The sequence below is a fragment of the Dasypus novemcinctus genome, chromosome 5 (assembly GCF_030445035.2).
Source record: "Dasypus novemcinctus isolate mDasNov1 chromosome 5, mDasNov1.1.hap2, whole genome shotgun sequence".
NCBI classification, from domain to species: Eukaryota; Metazoa; Chordata; class Mammalia; order Cingulata; family Dasypodidae; genus Dasypus; species Dasypus novemcinctus.
In genome coordinates, this window is record NC_080677.1 from 155,102,177 (window position 1) to 155,122,046 (window position 19,870).

At 44.7% G+C, this 19,870-nt stretch overlaps 1 protein-coding gene across 17 annotated transcripts in view; it reads right to left on the minus strand.

The window, feature by feature from the left end:
* Positions 1-19,870, minus strand: part of SVIL (supervillin) — a 235,390-nt gene that overhangs the window by 92,039 nt on the left and 123,481 nt on the right. For all 17 annotated transcript variants that reach the window (XM_071215467.1, XM_071215465.1, XM_071215466.1 and 14 more), the window contains 2 exons: positions 7,462-7,519; positions 2,241-2,332 (listed from right to left, as the gene is read on the minus strand). Coding sequence is in view for 5 of the 17 variants with exons in the window: in XM_058297752.2 (XP_058153735.1) it covers positions 2,241-2,332; positions 7,462-7,519 (150 nt within the window). In the remaining 12 variants the exon portion in view is untranslated. The remainder of the gene's footprint in view (positions 1-2,240; positions 2,333-7,461; positions 7,520-19,870) is intronic.

Sequence of the window (19,870 nt, forward strand, 5' to 3'; positions counted from 1 at the left end):
TGGCTTAGCTGTGTGGTTTTTATTTTGCGGGTAAGGAAAACGTTCTAAAATTGTAGCAATGGATGCACAACTCTATGTATATACTAAAGACCACTGAATCGTTTGCTTTAAATGGGTGAATTGTATAGTATGTACATTATATTCAACAAAACTGCTTTAAAAAACGTGGGGTAATGTACTGGATCCATTTCATAATTCCTAAATGGAAAAATCTATTTTAACAGTATAACACTACATAGGTAAAGGTTTTTAATCCCTTGCTAACCTGTTTTTCATACATAGTTGAAGGACGATCCTTAGAATCAATGAACATTTTAACGCTCAGTTTTACAGATGCAAGAATCCTTCGCTAAATGAACAGAAAGAAACTTCTGTTAACTTAAGAACAAACCTAAGACTCTGCCATTAAAACACAGTTATGAGCAATTCCTATTTTTAACATTATATTATCGAGAGCTGATGGAATCATTAACACATCTGCTGAGATGGAGAAATGAGAAGATGGCTGATAATACATGAATCTATCCAATTATGCCTGCCCAAATTCAAGAAGAGCCATGGCTGTGAAATAAGATGGTGGGGAATTTAACTGAAACTAAGGGGAGGTGGGGAACTGACACTTTTCAAGCATGCTTTAAAGATGTAAAGTCATGTTAAATTCTCTAATAAGTCTGGTTAATGAACTTGTATTTTTAAAGTTTCTTATAGATGGAGTTACATGTTGTTGAACCTTAAGGATTATTTTTAATTTTTCTGTTCCTAACATTGGTATCTATGGTATCATTCATTAAAAAATGAAAACACATAAAACCCCCCAAAACAAAAAGACAAAATGGAGTAGAGAATGGGCAAGAAAGACCCTTCATACTAGGTGCCTAACTGGGACCTAATCGGTCAACTTTCTTAAGTTCTTGCTAAAGTCAATTTGTTTTGATCATCCTCACCAATTTTAAACACTTAGGTCTATATCTGATTGAGTTTCTCTGTATTTTATAGTCTCAGAAATTGGAAAGACCTCCCCATTTCACACTTGGTCCACATACTCATCAGTGGAGGAACCCGGTACAGTACCCGTGCCCTTGAATACATGGTTGTTTGACCTTTCCTTTGAACATGTCATGAGAGGAGTTGGATATCACAACACAGTCTACTGCAATTCTACGTACCATGAATTGCTAGAATTTTCTTTCTTAAATGAAGTAACACATACTTCTTAAAATTCCACACATTATTTTTATTTTTGGCCTTTGGAGCAACACAGAATAAACCCATATTTCAGTTAACAGGTTTCTAAGTCCTTGAAGATCAAAATGTTTCTGGTTAACTTTTATGAACTACACCAAACTCCTCAGTCCCTCAAACATCTCCCCTTACCAACTATGTCTAGGCATATCCTGCAATTCAATTCCTTGGGATGTACTCTAATTTGTCAGTGGGCTTTTAAAGTGGATTTGGTTTCTATTAAAAGAGTATTTTTAAATGGTTTAGTTTCTTTTGGGCTTGATGTCATCTTTTTTTTTTTCTTTCAGAGTTGGAAAAAAATGTGATTGCCCACCAAATCTGTTTCTTTTAAATATAAGGTGTACACAGCTCATTCAGAATGAAGACCTTAATGATCATTTGTTGTGCTAGTGCTGTAGTGGTGACAACAAAGATTACGCCATGCTGATATAATCATCACCTCAAAGGCAAAACTAGGAGTAGTTGGGTTATATCAAACACAAATATTTACTTTATGCACATCTTTACCAATGAAAATATGAATTCATCAAACATTTATGAACACCTACTTGGGGAAGAAGAAAAATGATTAAGATGTAGTCTGCACTAGGGATTTCTAGCCCAGTAGAGGAGCAGAAATATATTAAATGTGAATGTCATAAAACTGGGAAGCAGTTTTCTAGGGATGAACAAGACTAACTGCTTTTTGGAGATGTTTAAAAGTGGGAAGGAGAGAAGAGCAGGTAAGGGTGGTCCTACACTCCTTTTCTTATCCTCCCCACCAAGCCTTCAGTGAAAACTCAAGGATCCCTAGAATCAAAGGGAAAGAACAAGTAGAAAGATGAGGAATAAAAATGCAAGAAGACAGGAATTTTAATTGAGGCTGAGCTAATTCTCAGATGAGGTGGGAATGGACAAAGCAAGTTGAGATTAGTGAGAAAGAACTCTTCTGAAAGAAAATCAGGGAACATATATTTATATGCCCTGAACACTGGTCAACAATTTAGAACAAGTCTTACCTTTAGGAAGTGCAGCTAAAAACTTAACATCAATTTCTCTTTTGCTGTTAGCAAGGTGCTCTTTGTCTTCAAGTGAAAGCTCTCCCTGAAAGCTAAAAATTATTCTATTAGTAACATTTTTATAGTCAATTTAAACCACAACACATAATATTAGGTGAAAAATGCAGAACATAAAAATTTATCTATGCTACAGTTATACACAATTAACTGTAAGTATGTAGACCACAAGTAACAAGTTTTATTTTGTGGAGTTGTCAATTTTTTTCATTTGTTTACATTTTAGTTAGTCATGCTATTTCATTAAATAATTAAATCAGGATAAGAAGGTGGCGTGGATAGGGGATCAAATACCAAACTGGGAACCATACTTCTCAGTTTAGACTGACAATCTATTCTGGACCCACCAATTTCAGTGTGAGCCTGTATTAATCACGTAACCTCTCTGTGATACGACTTCTTTACCAGGAAAAACAGTACCTACAAGCTTAAGGGTTAAAATTCTATAAAAAATTATATCAAAGTATATTCAAACAACCAATATATCAAGGCACAGTGCAGAGGCCTGAAAGTCTCAGGTAAACTTGTCTGGGAAAACAGGAGCAAACAACAAGGGAGAAAAGAAGTTGTTGAGTGTTTACTATGTACTTGTTCCCAGTACCAAGCATAGCCAGGCATGATCTTAATTACCTTCGGGAGAGCCTTGTGACATAGAGACTCTTCAGTAGTGTACTGGGGAATGTTCAACCACTGGCTTCCCCCCAATCCCACCCCATCAGATAGCCTGGCTTTGCAGCACTTGAGGGTGGTCTATATACTCCTGCACTGGCTCATACCCCTGAGAGGTCCCCAACTCCAGGCTGGGGGAGAGGCACACACAGGCACTCATGAGCAGGTAACAGGGGAGCCCACCCCAGCTCCCTATCGGGTCTCGCTGCCCTCCACCTACAGATTAGGAAGAGGAGATGATTCCAGTCCAGCCCGACTCTACCCTGGGCTCAGAGGCCCCCTGAATGCTGTCTGCACAACCCACAGTCTTCTAGGGAAACAGGGCCTGCTCCACTCTGCCTGCCTCACAGAAAGAAAACAAAACCTAGGAAACAGGAACTAGATACTCTCCAATGACGCTATTGCTTCAGACAGGTGACAGACAGGTGGAAAATCCTGTCGCATGAAGCTGGCCTGTGTGTACCGGGTCCTCTAAGGAGCGTCCACAGAGTCAGAAGCAGCCACGCTGAGCTGTGCACACGGAAAATCTACGCCCTGGTACAAACGCAACCACCAGAAACTCCCACGCTCTTCCAAACGGGACACCCTCCCGCCTTCCCAGAACCAGGCTACGCCAGAAACTTAAGTATTGCTTAGAAATACGGTAAAGCTCATATTAATAACTATGAGTGCCAGGTGTTCCCATGATGTAGAAGAAAATATCTTGAAAAGAATCAGTCCTTATCAACCACTTTACAAACCTTGAAGACTAAGAAATTATCCACCTGCTGAGACGAGTCATCATCCCGACAGCCCCCGGCTCCTTAAGAATTTACTTTCTTTGAAAATGTCACAAATAGCATCAGTACCAGGATCAACTCAAGCCCTTCCTCAGCTGGTCAGAAGCCCACACACACCACACCCTCCTCGGGAAACCTCGCGCGCTTCTGAACGCGGTGTGTGGTGACCGCTGTCCCCTACGTGAATTTTCCCTCTCCAGCTCCTCTCCTGGCTCAGGCTTGCTCCCTGCCTGGGGCACCTCCTCAGGGAAGACTCCTGCCCCTCTGCCCACCATGGCCAGCCCCACGCTGCATTATGCCCCCGTGCCACTCTCTCTCATGCCAGCCCACGCCGTTCTCTCTGTCGCATGTCTTACAAGTGACATTACAGAGTTATTCTGAATGCGTTTTTTTAAAAGTCTGCTAGAGATTTTTAAGGGTGGGACCAGGTCTGTTTGGTCCTCACCCTATGCCACTGTCATCCTTGCATATTTATTTACCGCCTACTATTCAATAACTGCGTGTTGAATGAGTGATCACACATATGAGTTCTACAAAATACCTCAATGTATACTACATTTCATTCTAAAGTATTTATATATATATGCCTTATACAATGTTGCTGCCATGCCCAGGAACAAATATCATTGCAAAGATTGAGAATAATTAGAAGGGCCTATATTCGATCACGATCAGTTATAAGCATCTGTTCTTTCTTTCATCTTTAGAACAGTGTATCGGTAGGAAAGCAAATTTCCTCATTACATTTGCTCACCTTACATACATGTACATGTATGAAGCATTTGTATATGTGCATGTGTTTATAAGACGCTGTCTTTGACACCGACATCTTTCAAGGTAAAGTTTAAGTATGGCAATCCGCATGCTGTCTACACCGTGTCCCTGTTTCTCCCCCGTCTCTCCCTTGTACACACTAAATGACTGAGAACCTCTCTAGCCAGATGACAAGGTTGTGAGGAATCAGAATATGCAGAAGAAAAGAACAAGGAGGCTGGGCCGGAAGGTGTGGCGCTGGCTCAAGAGGGCCACAAAAGCTGTGCTGATGCAAGAGTCTTCCAGTCATACGAGAAACCCAGTTTAAAGAAACACGCCTCTTCTCATCTTCTGTGGCCTCTCTACACACGGGCACTACCCAGCGGGAACGCACAGGCAAGGGGAGCTGGGAAGGCGTTCCGGGCCCTCTGTGAATGAGGGATTGCTGGTTGTCCACCAGCTGATCAAGCACCTAAGCAATACCCCAAAGAGCCTGACAGCACCCTTCCTTTGCTTGTGCTGAGTCAGAGGCTCCAGAGCAGTGTGGCTAGGAGAGGCTACTCCTGGCTCATACTGTTCCCAGCTCACACCACTCCCAGCTCACACCACTCCCAGTTCACACCACTTCCAGCTCACACCGCTCCCAGCTCACACCACTTCCAGCTCACACCGCTCCCAGCTCACACCGCTCCCAGCTCACACCACTTCCAGCTCATACTGCTGCCAGCGCACACCACTTCCAGCTCATACCGCTCCCAGCTCACACCACTCCTAGCTCCCAGTACTTCCAGCTCCCAGTGCTTCCGGGTCATAGCCTTCCCAGCTCACACCGCTCCTGGCTCACACCACTCCCGGCTCACACCACTCCTGGCTCACACCACTCCCGGCTCACACCACTCCCAGCTCACACCACTCCCAGCTCACACTGCTCCTAGCTCCTAGTACTTCCAGCTCCCAGTGCTTTCAGGTCATAGCATTCCCATCTCACACCACTCCCAGCTCACACTGCTTCTAGCTCACACCACCCCTAATCTGCACTGCTCCCAGCTCATACCCCTCCGGATGCTGGAGTGGGACCCTGCTCTTCCTCATCAGCTATCCTCTCTGTGACCAGGGGTCAGCAGGTGGTCCCATCCTGCTGGGACAACTTCCGCAGACCTTGGGGTATTGCCGCAGCTCACCCCACAAGTTATGAGCCTTTATTTCAGTATGAAATAGTCTCTCCATACAGAACTAAAGTAAGCATTACAGACTTCATTTTTAAAAAATAACTTTAAAACTTTCTAAGTATCATCTACATTCTTATCCAACCATTGTTATCTCCTCTGAAATAAGGCTCCCTCTTTATGTCTAATCTTTCCATACTTCTGCTTCCCTTTTGCTCCAGTATTCGAAGAGATTGCTCCTCACCTCCGTAATGATTTTTTAAAACATGTCCTATTAACCTACTTAAATGCCCAGAAGTGTACAACAAGGGGAAATTTTATTAAAGTGTGTGCAGACCATACTGCTCTTCTTATCTCTTCTCTTTCATAAAATGTGAGATATGCAATTACAATAGCTATTCAGTCCCCACTGTGAGTGAGGCTCCCCCACAATCTGGTGGCTTTTCCACTGAAGTTTAAATTACAAGACACAGGAGATGAAAACCCATTTTCTTGCATCGACTCTGCTTCGTTTAAGGCAGCAGGTCATTGTCTCGCCAGCCAGTTTTTCACTCAGCACCGCGGCAAGCAGGCCATGACTTTAAGAGGCACATAAGGAGTAACACACCTGGGACTTCGGAATAGCTCTTGTCCCCCTGCGCCTCCCCGCCGAGGGGGCTGCCCTTCAGAGGCCATGCTCTGCTCGACATTCCTCCCACTCTCTCCTCTCCTTCCTTCTTACACACAGCCAACCTGCTGGGACCTTATTAGGAGTCTCAGATTCAATTTAAAAATGTGGCAGAAAGGAGAAATGTGGGAGATGCAGGAGAAAAGTCCAATTTCACGAGTCACAGAAGACATCATGATGACCCTGGTGACTGCTGCTCCACACAAGGATGGAGAAGCTACGTCTTTATCCTACCCAATGTGCCATCTCCTAATGCAAAGCCAGGCGTGGCCTGAGAGGACAGTGGTTAGACAACATCATTCCAATGCCTTTGAAATGCAAAACCCTTATTTAGTAGAGAAGCAATGTCATAATGCCTGAGGAACAGGGACACCTGGGTGCCGTGAAGGCTTGAGCAGGGCTCAGGGCCTGGCAACATAATAGCACTCAGGCTGGCATCCGTGCCCAAGTCCAGGGGGTGGTAAGTCTGTGCTTCCATTTGAAAACCCCAAACTCCATTGGGGACAGCTGTTAGATATATCTAATAAGAAATACTGAGGTATAGCTAGTTTGTTTGGCAGAGTTTTTAATTTTTATGTTGTCTTGCATCAATAATGATGGACCACAGAGCTTTAGCATACGGGGTGAATCAAATCAGCAAAGGGAATTAGAAGTGCAAGAAGGCAGAGAGAGAGATGGCAAGCCCAGACATCAAAAACTTACACGGACAGACAGAGGAATGGACGAAGGGAGGCAGGGAGGGAGGGAGGAAGGACAAGTCCAAGGCCAAGGCCAAACCCTTTCTAAAACAATCAAAAGCTCCCTTAGTTGATGGATGTTACAAAAGGGCATCCTAGGCTTAGAGGGGGTGTGAGAAAGAAAAGATGATAGCCCTTTATCAGTTTGCAAGTACAAGAGCCATCAACATCTTGTTCTCCAAAGAGTCCCCATGAACTGCATTAATTGTAAAAAGAATCTTTGCTGGCTGAATGTACTGTTAAGTCAGCTAATTTCAGATATTTTAATAACTCAAACTTGGGGAAACATATTGTCAAACACTTAAACTCATGAATTAGCAATTTAAGAAAATAATTGAAGAAGCAATTACAAATCCTCAAAACTTAAGATTCCTTAAGCAAAGGCCATTTTACCTTGGGACTTTTCTTTGAGGTGGGAATCCAATGCAGCTTAAGTTTCTCTTGTTGAAATCTAAGGGAAAAAAAATTAACATTAATTTAGCTACACAATAAGTTAAACCAAACAAACAAACTCCAATGGGGGAAAAATTCTTCAAAGTCTCATTGAACAAATAAGAAGAAGAATACAAAAATGATACCTTCTAAGAATAAAATTCCACATAAACTTTACATAGGCAAAGCTTTTTGTTTACTACAGAAGAGAAACGAATATACTCCATGGGTAAAAAACAACTCTGACGTAGTTCAACATTATTTAAATCCATTATGCAGACGAGAATAAAAGCAATTAAATACTGGATAGCATATCTATAGGAACAGAAAAAAAAACTGGAGAAATTAATGAAATAATTTTGGTCAAGGTAACCAGAAATGTTGAAAATAATCATTGTCTGATACCCTTGAGATGCCTTTTGAAATGTGGGTAGGGTGGATGGAGAGTGCATTAAAATCCAAACAATAATAGCACATGAAATTAATTACTTGTTTAATTTTGAAGATGAGATATATATTATGTAAGGACAGCTGGTAACAATTCCATACAGGAAAAACACATCCTGGGTGAATGGGTTAATCAAAACCAGGCACCGGCAAAATTTACAAGGAGTCTAATGGCAATTAATATGTTTTACAGCTTTTGGCACAGTAATGGTTTGTCCACCAAGAAAGCCACAAGTAGACCATTTACAGAAACTTCTTCCCCTAAGGAAGTGTCTTTTACTATTTCATATTTGAGGTCAGAAGCCTGTAGGAAAAGATGTTCAAAATACACCAGATGCCTGACACTTCATTATCCATCAAAATGCATCCTTAATCCCAGTATTTGGAAATCCTGGCAACTAGGCGACTTGCAATGAAATGAAAGGTACAACGCAATTTAAACAGCTAGTCTTTTCTCCTAGTTATGCAATTTCTTGTTATATCTTTAAAGAAAGAGAACTCACAGTTCAAAAAGCTATCAAGTATTATAGAAGAAATTCCTGAATCTGAGGCCTGGATTATTCATATTGCTTCCAAATAGTGCATTTGTGATAGGCACTACTTTTGATAGATAATGGCTGATTTTTAGACCTGACATTCAAAATAACTCAGCACTTCATTTTCTTTGTTCAGTGGGTGAACTGAATATGGTGTACCACTTCTGCAGTTAAATTGAAAGCATACATTTTCCTCTGTGCTCAAAAGGAAGCTACTAAAAAAGATAGTAATTTGTTCCAAAATGTCCTACATGAAGATTTAATAAAAAGACAAAACACTCAACACTGCCTACTGGCAATGATTTAGTATATATAGATATATACATGCATGCATTTGGTTTAGAAAAATATTTGAACTAGAGTGCAGCACACTCAGAATTTGATACAAAGTCTGGGCATTCTAACTTAATTTACAATTTTTCCTATATAAAGGCTGCAGTGGTTTAGCAATATCTTTAACTCACAAGAGGAAAAACAAAGTTCATAGTCTCAGCAATCACTAGGTAAGGTCATTTATAAACTGAGTTACATATTTAAAGTGTCCTCTGAGGAACCGAGAAAAAAATATTTTCTTCATCTGATTCTATAAGAAAATTCCAGGTCAAATGCAATATGCATGACATTCCCGAGACTAGAAAATAAATGCCAAAGTGCCTTTTACCTCTCTCTCTTGCCTTACCTTGCTTCTCAGAGAACCTGAAAGCCCCCAGGTAGCCGGAGGTCCCGGGGCTTCTGAGCATGGCTGCACCCAGAAAGGTGCAGGGCCAGGGCCCGGCTAGGCTAATTCGCACCCGGCAGCCGGCCTCAGGCCTGTCAAGTGAAACTGGGCTGAGGGTTCTCACAGCGCAGGGCTGAGCATGTGTGTCTTGAGAGTACAGTCCGCGCAAGGCAAAAGGCTGCAGGCTGGAACAGCTCAAACCCGAAATCAGATTACCAGGAGAAAGGAGGCCTGGGTTGCTGGAACGGCCTGGGTTCTGGGGCTCGGGCGTTTACAAATCCAGGCATGTTTCCGCTAAAGGTCCAGGCATCGCCAGAAGGGTCAAAACTACTCCTCCTTTCCCTACAAACAAACAAGATGCACAGAGTCCCGGGGGTCTGGGAGAGAAGAGAAGTTGCCTGCCTAACTAGTCCCAGGCTGCTCAAAACTGGTTTAGGCTAAAAGCACTAAGTCTTTCGCCTAACAGGGAGCCAAAAACCCAGGCTTAAGAGTTATGGACAACAGATGAGTGAAACTGTGGGAAAAGGCAAGGCAGCTATCACTGGAGGCCCAGCAATGTCAACTTGAGACAGAAGGGGTGGGTTAAGCACATCCAATTAGTCCGCCCCCTGTTTCTTTTCAACTGAGCCCAAGCAGTGATAATAGAGTACCAAGAATAATTTGCAATCATCGCAGACTGACCATTTGGCAGCTAAAAGGGACAAACCTAGGGAAATGGTCTCATTTGCGAGACCGGGAAACAGAGGGTGAGAGAGCGAACTGGCTCCAGGATGCAGAACTGATTAGCGGTGGGGCTCACCTTCCTGGGGAGGTGGGATGGAGACCTCACCCCACTGGGGGCAGGGGCCACGAGTTTGCCCATCTTTGTATCTTTGGTACTGGACACTGAGCCTGGGTCCCAGTAGGTCCTCAGTGAATGTTTGCTGACTGACTCTACGAAATAATGGAATCATGTTTTCTAAAAGCTAGAGGCGGCATCCAAAAATGATTGCATTGATATGATGTCATGCTTTCAAATCACATCAATGGTAACTGATTTTAAAATACAGACTTAAGTTGAAAATAAAGTTATATTTTATGCTAAATTAATTAAGACACATAAACCTAAGGGATACCCCAACTTTGGCTACTCCCCAAGTGAGCTTTGGGCATTTTCCCTACACTGCTGATTGCTTCAGTATCTACAAACCTGGGAGAAATATGGCCAAAAAAATGGAAGTTAAAAAGGCCCAGCAGGGAAGCGGATTTGGCTCAACGGGTAGAGCGTCTGCCTACCACATGGGAGGTCCAGGGTTCAAACCCTGGGCCACCTGACCTGTTTTGAGCTGGCCCATGCGCAGTGCTGATGCGCGTAAGGAGTGTGGTCCACGCAGGGGTATCCCCCGTGTAGGGGAGCTCCTCGCACAAGGAGTGTGCCCCATAAGGAGAGCTGCCCAGCGTGAAAAATGTGCAGCCTGCCCAGGAATGGTGCCGTATACACAGAGTGCTGACGCACCAAGATGATGCAACAAAAAGAGACACGGATTCCTGGTGCCGCTGACAAGAATACAAGAGGACACAGAAGAACACACAGTGAATGGACACAGAGAGCAGACAACTGGGGGGAGGGGGGAGCGGGAAGGGGAGAGAAATTAAATAAATAAATAATTCTTCAAAAAAAAAAAAGGCCCAGCAAGGAACAACCTAAGGACAACGCTGTGGATATCCACAGCGGGTACTTTCAAGTAAGGTAAAGGCTCATGAGGAACGAAAAGGGAGAAAAGAGGTGATGGTTGGAAGAAGAAGGAAATAGTGGAAGCGACTGAGTCTAAAAAGCAATACTTAGATGTGATGAAATAGTATTAATGTTTATAAATAATCCTTTATACAGGACTCAACAATTTATAAAACACCAGTATCACTTGCTTACCACCATTTGCATTCCTGAAACTTACTCTTCCTCTAGAATTCCCAATTATAATTATCCTAAAAGAATCTGTTTCTTTTGAACAATTATTAAGAAATAAGCCTAATTCAAATTTTAAAAATCAAATTCTTGCACAGAATAAAAAGAATTTGGGTATTCCCTTTCAGTTAGTAAAGAGATCTTACTAGAATTGCTTGTCTCACCCATCAGTTATGATACAAGATTAACTTTTAAACATGGCATATTGCTGAAAAGAGAAAGCACATCATTCTCTATGGATACACTGCATACAAAATTTAATTTCCGTATCCCATCCAGAGGAAACCAAATAATACTGTGAAGAAATCTACATTTTATATTAGTAGTAGGAAGTATCCATAGCGTTTTTCATTTGCTCTCCAATATTTATAATACATCATTGTTATTGTTATTTTAGGCTGGCTTATTCAAACAGGGAAGCTACAAAATAAATAGGGAAATATTTCTTCACAGGATTCTATGAGCTAACATACTTTATTTATCTGCAGAGGAAATTCTAAGTTGTGGTTATGATTCCCTTAAATTTCAGGGAGAAGAGATCTTATTTTAAAACTGTAATGGTACCCTCTTCCTTCTGCCACAACCTCATCTAGCCACCAGCCTCTGCACAAAGGAAGGAGATGCACAAAATTCTCTGCCTCTCTGTCCACTTGGATTTGCATATCTTGTCCACTTGCACAGCACTATATAGTCTGGAATGTTCAGGAGCATGGGGTGGTAGTTGGAGAGGACCCAGATGACCAAGAGGGACCTAGTAACAAATGGGTCATAGTGATGCCGACAGCCCAAAGTGGGACCATTATGAGAACTGGGTCAGGCCTTGGTAAATCCAGAACCTTGGCCTTGGGAAGTGTGGAAATGAAGGGGCCTCTGGCCAGTTGGTCCAGCGTCTTCATTTCACAGCAGGTTGGATGACTCCCCCAAGGTCACATAGCTATGGTGACTCCCTCAGGACAATTTCCGTATTCCTGGCCTGGTCACAGGGCCCACTGCTGTAAACTTGTCTGGACTGAGGTCACAGGGTCTCCCTGGCCTATGGCTCCCGTTGACTTATTGGGAAAGGCCAAATCATAGGCCAGTCGGGCCCAGGACAAGAGATCAAGCCAGCGCTGCTTGCTTCCCACAAACCTCATAGGATTCCTGGGTCTAGTTTTGGTCCCAAAGATGGTCCTCAAAATCAGGACTGGATCAGACATGAGTGATGAGAACACATTTAAGGCCTTCAGAAAGGTCTGGTAAGGGGATGGGGTGGTGAAAATGGCACATGGCTGACAAAGATCTTTCCTTCCCAAAGTTCCCGCCTCATCGGAGAAGGACAGGATATATGAATGTTCCTTTGCAATTCTGAAGACTATGTGAGACGACTCAGTAATTCCACTTCTAGAAATGTTCCCCAGGAAATTACTATGAGTACAAAGATGCCATCAAACTGGAACCAGTCTAGAAAGGGGCACATAATAGAGAACTGGCAAATAAATTAAGACAATAAAAAATCATGTTTTGAAACTCAATGAGTGATTTGGAAAATTTTTCATGATGTGCTCGATTAGAGTTTTCATACATATACCCAACCAGAAAGACGGTCAATGACCAAACACCAACCACCTCACAGCTCAGAAACTCTGGTCATGTCTTCTCTCCTCTATTTTCCAAAGTCTCCACTGAGTATTACTTCTATGATTAACAAAACGATTAAGTACAAATGAAGATGAAGGCAATCAGACCTCTTGAAATCCCCAAGACGTAGACGTGGGCTAAAGATCCACAAGAAAAAGATGGTTGGGAATGGAGTTGTATGTGTGGGTTCATGATAGGACAGCAACTTGGCCCTCTAAAGATAGGCATTTTTCTTGGCTATAAAATTTAGGAGTTAACCCAGGCTTCTCAAACTGTGTAACAGGTGGGACATGTTCTCATGGAAGCTTCTGGATCACCTTCTCCTGCCTATTAACACTGACTTCACTTGTGAGAGCCCCTTTATACACCTTCTTCTCTGTCAGTACTTCTTTTTTTTTTTTCAGGTTTATTTTTATTTATTTCTCTCCCCTTCCCCCCTGCCCCCCCCCAGTTGTCTGCTCTGTGTCCATTCGCTGTATGTTCTTCTGTGTCTGCCTGTATTCTTGTCAGCGGCACCTGGAATCCGTGTCTCTTTTTGTAGCGTCATCTTGCTGTGTCAGCTCTCCGTGTAAGCGGCACCACCCCTGGGCTGGCTGTACTTTTTTCATGCTGGGCAGCTCTCCTTATGGGGTACACTCCTTGTGCATGGGGCTCCCTTACGCACGGGACACCCGAGCGGCACAGCACTCCTTGCGCGCATCAGCACTGCGCGTGGGCCAGCTCATCACACGGGTCAGGAGGCCCTGGGTTTGAACCCTGGACCTCCCGTGTGGTAGGCGGACACCCATCCATTGGGCCAAATCTGCTTCCCAGCACTTCTTTATTACCATACTTTTCCTGGTCAAAAACGTCCACTGTCCCTCAGCTAAAGGGTTATAAAAACTCCAGGGGCAGCACCCGTGACCTACTTCTGTGTTCAACCCGCAGACTCTTCAGTGCAGTGCTTGCTCAGAGCAAGTGGACTACAAACATTGGTTGAATGAATGAATCAAGCAGACAAGCAGGCAAGCGATGAAATCACTTCTATTATTTCTCATTCTTTGATAGGGAGCCAGCTCTATTATAAAGTAGGTGCTATGAAGGGAAATTACTGCCACTCAATTTGAAATTCCCACTCAAGCCTCCTGTCATTCTTAAAATGTGAAGAGATGATGTGGGACACAAATGTTCAAGATTTGCTGGGGCCGTTGTGTGACAGTAAAGTCAGGGAAGATGATTCCTGTAGCCCAAAGGCGGACAATGTCAGTGAGTCAACAGGGTCAGCTCCTAAATCCTGGGCAGCAAACAACAAGGCGTTAGGTCACAAAGGGCGCTGTCATTAAATCCCCAGGGGCTGGGGAGCGTGCTCACAGCTGTGGCTCAGGACGACGTGGAGGCTGACTTGAGCAGCCTGTCTTCCCGCAGTTCTCACCTGCCCCTGAAGCTCGAGCAGCCGCTGTGCTGTGGGAGCCCCATGGAGAGCCAAATGGAAGCAAAGCAGATGAAAGGGAGTCCGGGACCCCAAATGGCCACCTTCTCCCACGCCTGATGAGACGTGTAAGGAACAAGGATAAGACCTTCTTCCTATCGTCACAGAACGATCACCACGAGGCCCTGCGGTCTGTGTGCCTGGATTCACGTACTTCTCGCGAAAACCCGAGGGCGAGATCCCATTACTATCCCCACGTGCAGAGGAGAAAACAGATGCGGTGCGACCTAGGTAAACACTCAGGCCTGGACTATTTAAAACACATCTTTAAGGGCACAGGGTATCTGTGCACGCTGACAGAAGCACTGCCCACCCGTCAGCTAAAATAAACCCAAGTGGATCTGAAGGTGAGGCCGTGGTTAAACGAGGATGCACGTGGGAGCGCGCGAAGACGTGGAGCGCACCGTGGAATCCCTGCATGGAACGACATGCTGGAAGGAGCTGCAGGGAGCTGGCCCATTCCGTGGGGAGCACATCCCTGTTAAAGCTGAGAGCACGGAAGCCTTCCCAGCCTGTGGGAAAAGCAGCTCAATCCAAATGGCAGGGAAATGATGACAACGTTTACAAGGGTCTGAATGCAGACTGTTTGCGAGTTATCGATACAGTTCTCAAATGAAAAAGTGGCCCAGAAATGATTTTAATGAAATCTACTATGGGCCACTAAAGATGACGGCTGGACTGAAATTCCAAAGTTGAAGGATATATTTTTATAGCCCAATAAAAGTGTATTTTGTATGCTAGAAACAGCCATAAATGGTGGTCTCATTTTCTTTGGTGGATTTTATTTCCGTAGGCCCACTCTTAGAGGGGCAAACCTGCCTGACCTGAAGTAATGGTACCAGTGGGAAAGCCCTGGGGCCTTTCTTTTCCTTGCCTTTATCACACGCTGGTTATCCATGGACTCCAGCTTCCTTACTTTGGTGCATTTCTCCTGGGCAGACTGTTACGTGCTCTGCAGATTTTGGTTGGTGGTAATATCTTGGACAAGTCTGCATATAACATTTTACATGGCATCGCTAGATAATGCCATTTAAAACAGGCCAAGTACGCAGAGATGAAAAGGCAAAGGACTTGTCAACAATCAGAAACATTACAACCCACAGCTATTTCTTAATCAGATGTGCTGAAAGAACCGTACCAGTCTTGCTTTATTTAAAGATTCTTTTTTAAAGGAAAGGCTTCTTGCAACCCCTTCAAAGACTTATCAATGTCTTTAAAATGACTATCCAAAGGAGTGAGGTTAACGTTGAGAATGAAAATTATCTCATATCTAATCATTGAAGTTCTGACCTATTTTGAATCTTTCCTGATTCTTAGGGGGGAAAATCCAGGTACCTAAGAGGAAGAGAGGATGGTCAAGGTTTTCTCAGAGTGAGAAGAGGACAAAGGTGAGTTTCACTTAATGTTTAAAGCGCACACTGAAGGTTAAACACAAAACTGTCACAAAATGCATGTACACAGCTGGTGGGGGCGCTGGACCCAAGAGCCGAACTCCCTGGCACGTGCCTCCGAGCCTGTGAAGTCCTGAACTACCAAGAAGTTTTTGACCTATTCAAAGTGAAGTTTTTGACCTATTCAAAGTGCCCAGCATCAAAAGATTCTTAAACAATGGCTTGATGGGTAAAGGGACGCTTAGGCTTTTCCTGTATAAAATCTGCAGCTGTACCCGAGAAACTTACAAGCTGCGGAAGGCTGGAGCTCTGAGCTGCAGGGGCTCCAGAAAGCACCTGGTCCGCGCCCCTCCTTTCCCTGAGAGGGCAATCCTGTGCAAGGAGGGGGAAGACGGCTGACACCCTAACAATTACCCAGGGAGGTCGGAGGCGGCGGCTGCCAACACCAGGAATTCATTACTTGCAAGCTGATGGTATTCACATGAACCGAAAGCAAGGAAACACTGAATCATCAGATAGGAGAATTTAAGAGTCTAAAAATCCAGATGGGAGACAAGCAAATATAGAAAATGACTGTTGATACCTGGTAGGGCATAGCTGTTTTAGAGCTACACTTGAACGATTCGAAGGAAAGAGCATGAATTTAAGAGCATCTTAATAATAAAAACAACAACGGCAACTTCAGCAACAATCATCGGCAAGAAGATCTAAGAAAAGCTCCACCACATTCTCCAAATGTTTTCCATAATGTTACAATAAACTGGTATCCAAGACCTAACCCTATCAGAAGAGGTTCCCAAGACATTAACTGATAGAAGGGGGACGGAGGGAGGGGAGTGCCGGGGGAATATAACCCGATCACGATGACTTTTTCCACATAAAATGGGTAATTCTCTTAATTCATCCCTGCAGTGAGCACCAGGAAAGCAGATTCCGAGCTCACAGAATTGATTAAAAGGGTTATGACAAGGAAATAGACAACGTATTTTGCTCTGCCTGCTGAAATGACTAAAATTATGCTTACACTTATGAGTAGGCTTAACATCTCGCATGAGGCAAATAATGCCAAACTTTGGTGCACCTCAGAATCATGTTAAAAAGAAGAACCCCAGCCCAGATGATTCTGCTACACCCCATAGTTGAAAACCACAAAGCCTAGCCCTTTGCGATATTAAATCTAGGAGAAAGCAGAAAAACAGAACCATCAAATGAGGTGAGTTTGATGAAGGAAGGCTTTGTGGAGAAGGTGACTGATGAGCTTGGCTAAGAAGAAGTCACGCCAACAAGTGGATGGAGATGAGAGCGGTGGAGGTGCCAGGAAGAGGAGGGGACGTAAGCGTGGAGGCTGGAAGGAGAAGCCTGCTTAAAGGAATGAGATGGGATTGGACCAAGCTACTCACAGGTGGGCAAGTGAGGTGAATGGAGAGCCTCCAGAAGGAGACAGGACCTGACGTGAAAGAAAAACGAGGACCTTCAGGGAAACTGAAGGGGAAAAAGAAATTCTACGTTCTCTTCACACCCTGACTCCAAGGTGAACTGCACCCTGCTGCGTGGCCTTCAGGCGTGGAGAACGTGCCCGTGTTAGGAACACAGCTGGACTGCCCCGCGGATTTCTTAATATCTGCTCCTCTGCCTCTTACCTTTGCAAGCTCTGAACTGGGACCCTCGACTGTGAAATGAAAATTGCTTATAGAAGCCAATTCTGTTCTGAAAGTCCCTCCATGGGTCAAAACTAGGCCCATGGTCTGGGCTCGGTCTCTGTTATCAGACATGACAAGCCAGCCCTCGCACCACTGGCCGCTTAAAGCCAGCAAAAAACAGGGAATGCCCAGGATGCAAGTCCAGGTGCTCCAGCGTGGAGAGCAGGATGTCACCTGGAGGCTGAATTCCGTCATTATGAGAATGTGGTATCAATGAAATCATACCAAATCCCTCTTAAACCTGTGAATACACATGTATTTAAAAACCCAATCAGAAAACTCAGTAGCCCACCTGCTAGAATTCTACCATCCTCATTTGAGATACCTGGGATGAGAGCATTTCAAGCAAAAGCCTTGGAATTTATGATGCAGTAGGCTTTTGTGGCATATTTTACAGGGAGTCCAAGTGTAGGTTCCAGTAGGAAGCTACTTCCCATCTTCTGACGTCTTAGTGATGCAGAAAATATGCCCATGGCAGAGCCCTCTCTGCTCCATTTTGGCCTGGACAGCTTTGATGTTTTCTCCTTAAACTTTGAAGTCCAACAGTTTTCCCCTGGGGCCAAAAGCCTTTGCCTGGAAGGCTAGGGGTCACATAAAGCCCTACTGGAGCTCAGCACTAGGCTAACAGGTCCCCTTTCGTACAGGCCACAGTCTCATATATTAACACAAAATTCATAAATTCACAGTCTATGTCTTTGGGAGTTGGTCGGCTCAATTACGGAGAGAGATGGAAGCAGACATTTAAAGCAGCAAAACCAAACAAAACAATGTTGTTTTTGTGTTTCTTATACGGGAGGGAAAAGTGGATTTACTCTTTCCTCTGAATGACAAGCAGACAGCCAGTCAATGAAAAGATTCAAAAGGGAAAGTATTTGTGCTCTAAGCAGACACAAGCCAGTGGCTCCTCAGATGCCATCTCCCAATTGGGGTGAAAGTCCATAGGAATATATTTAGTCCAACTCCAGCAGCAGGAAGTGTCCCTGCTCTCAGGAAATAACCAGCAAGCTCTGCTCTTAGAGGAATCTGGAGGGAGAGGAAACCGAAGCAGGGTGAAGGGCAGCTCGGACGTCCTGCCTGTAGGCTTGCCCACTCCTGCATCAGGTCCAGGAGAGCTCCACTCAGGGCAAAAGGGCCAGAAGCCCCACCGTCCTGTGCGTGGTCACTGTCATGCCATTAACACTGGCCCCTCCTTCAGCTGCCCCACACGTTCAAGAACTTAATTTCCAGAACTTCTAAGTTGTCACAAAAACTTCACACTAGAAAAGGGCCATCTTTCCTGATTTCTAGCTAGTGCTTCAGAACAGGCCTGACACAGGATTGACAGGCCAGGCCACGCAGTGCACAGAGCCCTTGCAAAGTGACATACGCTCTTCCGTCCATTGGACGTTGCCGCCTCCTACGAACCATACCATAAAGCACGCCACCTGCCAAGGAGAGTGCCTATCGCTGTCATCACAGTGCGCTATAATTAATTGAACAGTACTAGGCCACGTCTCCAGGGAGGGGGCTCTCCGGCTCCTTGCAGGATGCAAGCCCGCTGCCACCAGCTCTGCTGCCAGTCCCCTGACAGCAGCCTTAGCCGCCTGCCTAATAAGGCAACGTGCATGCTGACTGGCTGGCTGGCGTAGAGGTCACCCACTGTTTACTGTGCAAACTCCACGCTTGCAAGCAAAGCCAGGGCCTACCTTTTGGCAGACAAAGGGTTACCCTTTGCCAAAAACTTTGGCTGCAGTGTTAGTTGCATTTACATAATGCATAATAATAGAAACTTTCCAGAAGAGCCAGCCAGACTCCAGGCACAGGGTCTGGTTCACAGGGTTAAAAAAGCTTCGCTTCAGCCGTGGCCTGCATCATGTCAGGTTACTAAAGTTAAACTTGTTTTCCTCTTCGCTCTCCCCTACCATCTTCCCCGGCCTGTCAGTGAACTCACAGAAAGCCCATCTTTGGAATAACTCAGCCTGCACCGTGATTTCTGAGGCTCCTTAACTGCAAAATAGCAACCTACTGCCCCCAAATAGAGCGCGTGCCCTGGATGTTCACTGGATCAGGTGCAGCAAACAATTCCTCAGCATTCCAGAAAAATAAGCATGTTCAAATGGAAAACAAAGGTCTGGATTTGCAACTAAGGAGGCTGAATTGTTGGCCAAACTGCGCTTAGGCCCCTGCACTTCAATACACAGAAGGAAAACAGATTGGAGGTGATTGATTACCGAGCGCTCATCATGGCACAGCTGTCCTTTAGCTTTAGCCAGGGGCCCCTTTGTCACAAGGAGGCATACCTCCATACGGGCTCACCAGGATCCCCCAGGTCCCAGCAGAGCTGCCAGCACTGCGGCACGTCAAGTGCCTACCCTGGACTGGCGATGCTGCCTTAAGCAAAATCAGGATGGGTCAGGAAACACCCAAGGACAGGGGCCACCAAACTCCTGGTTCAGAGTCCCACGGAAGCCCAACATGCCGCCCATGTGCGCGGCCGTGGCCAGCAGAACTCACCTGACAGCCTGCCACTTAACCCTTCCGCGGTGACACGGCTCCTTAATGTCTAACA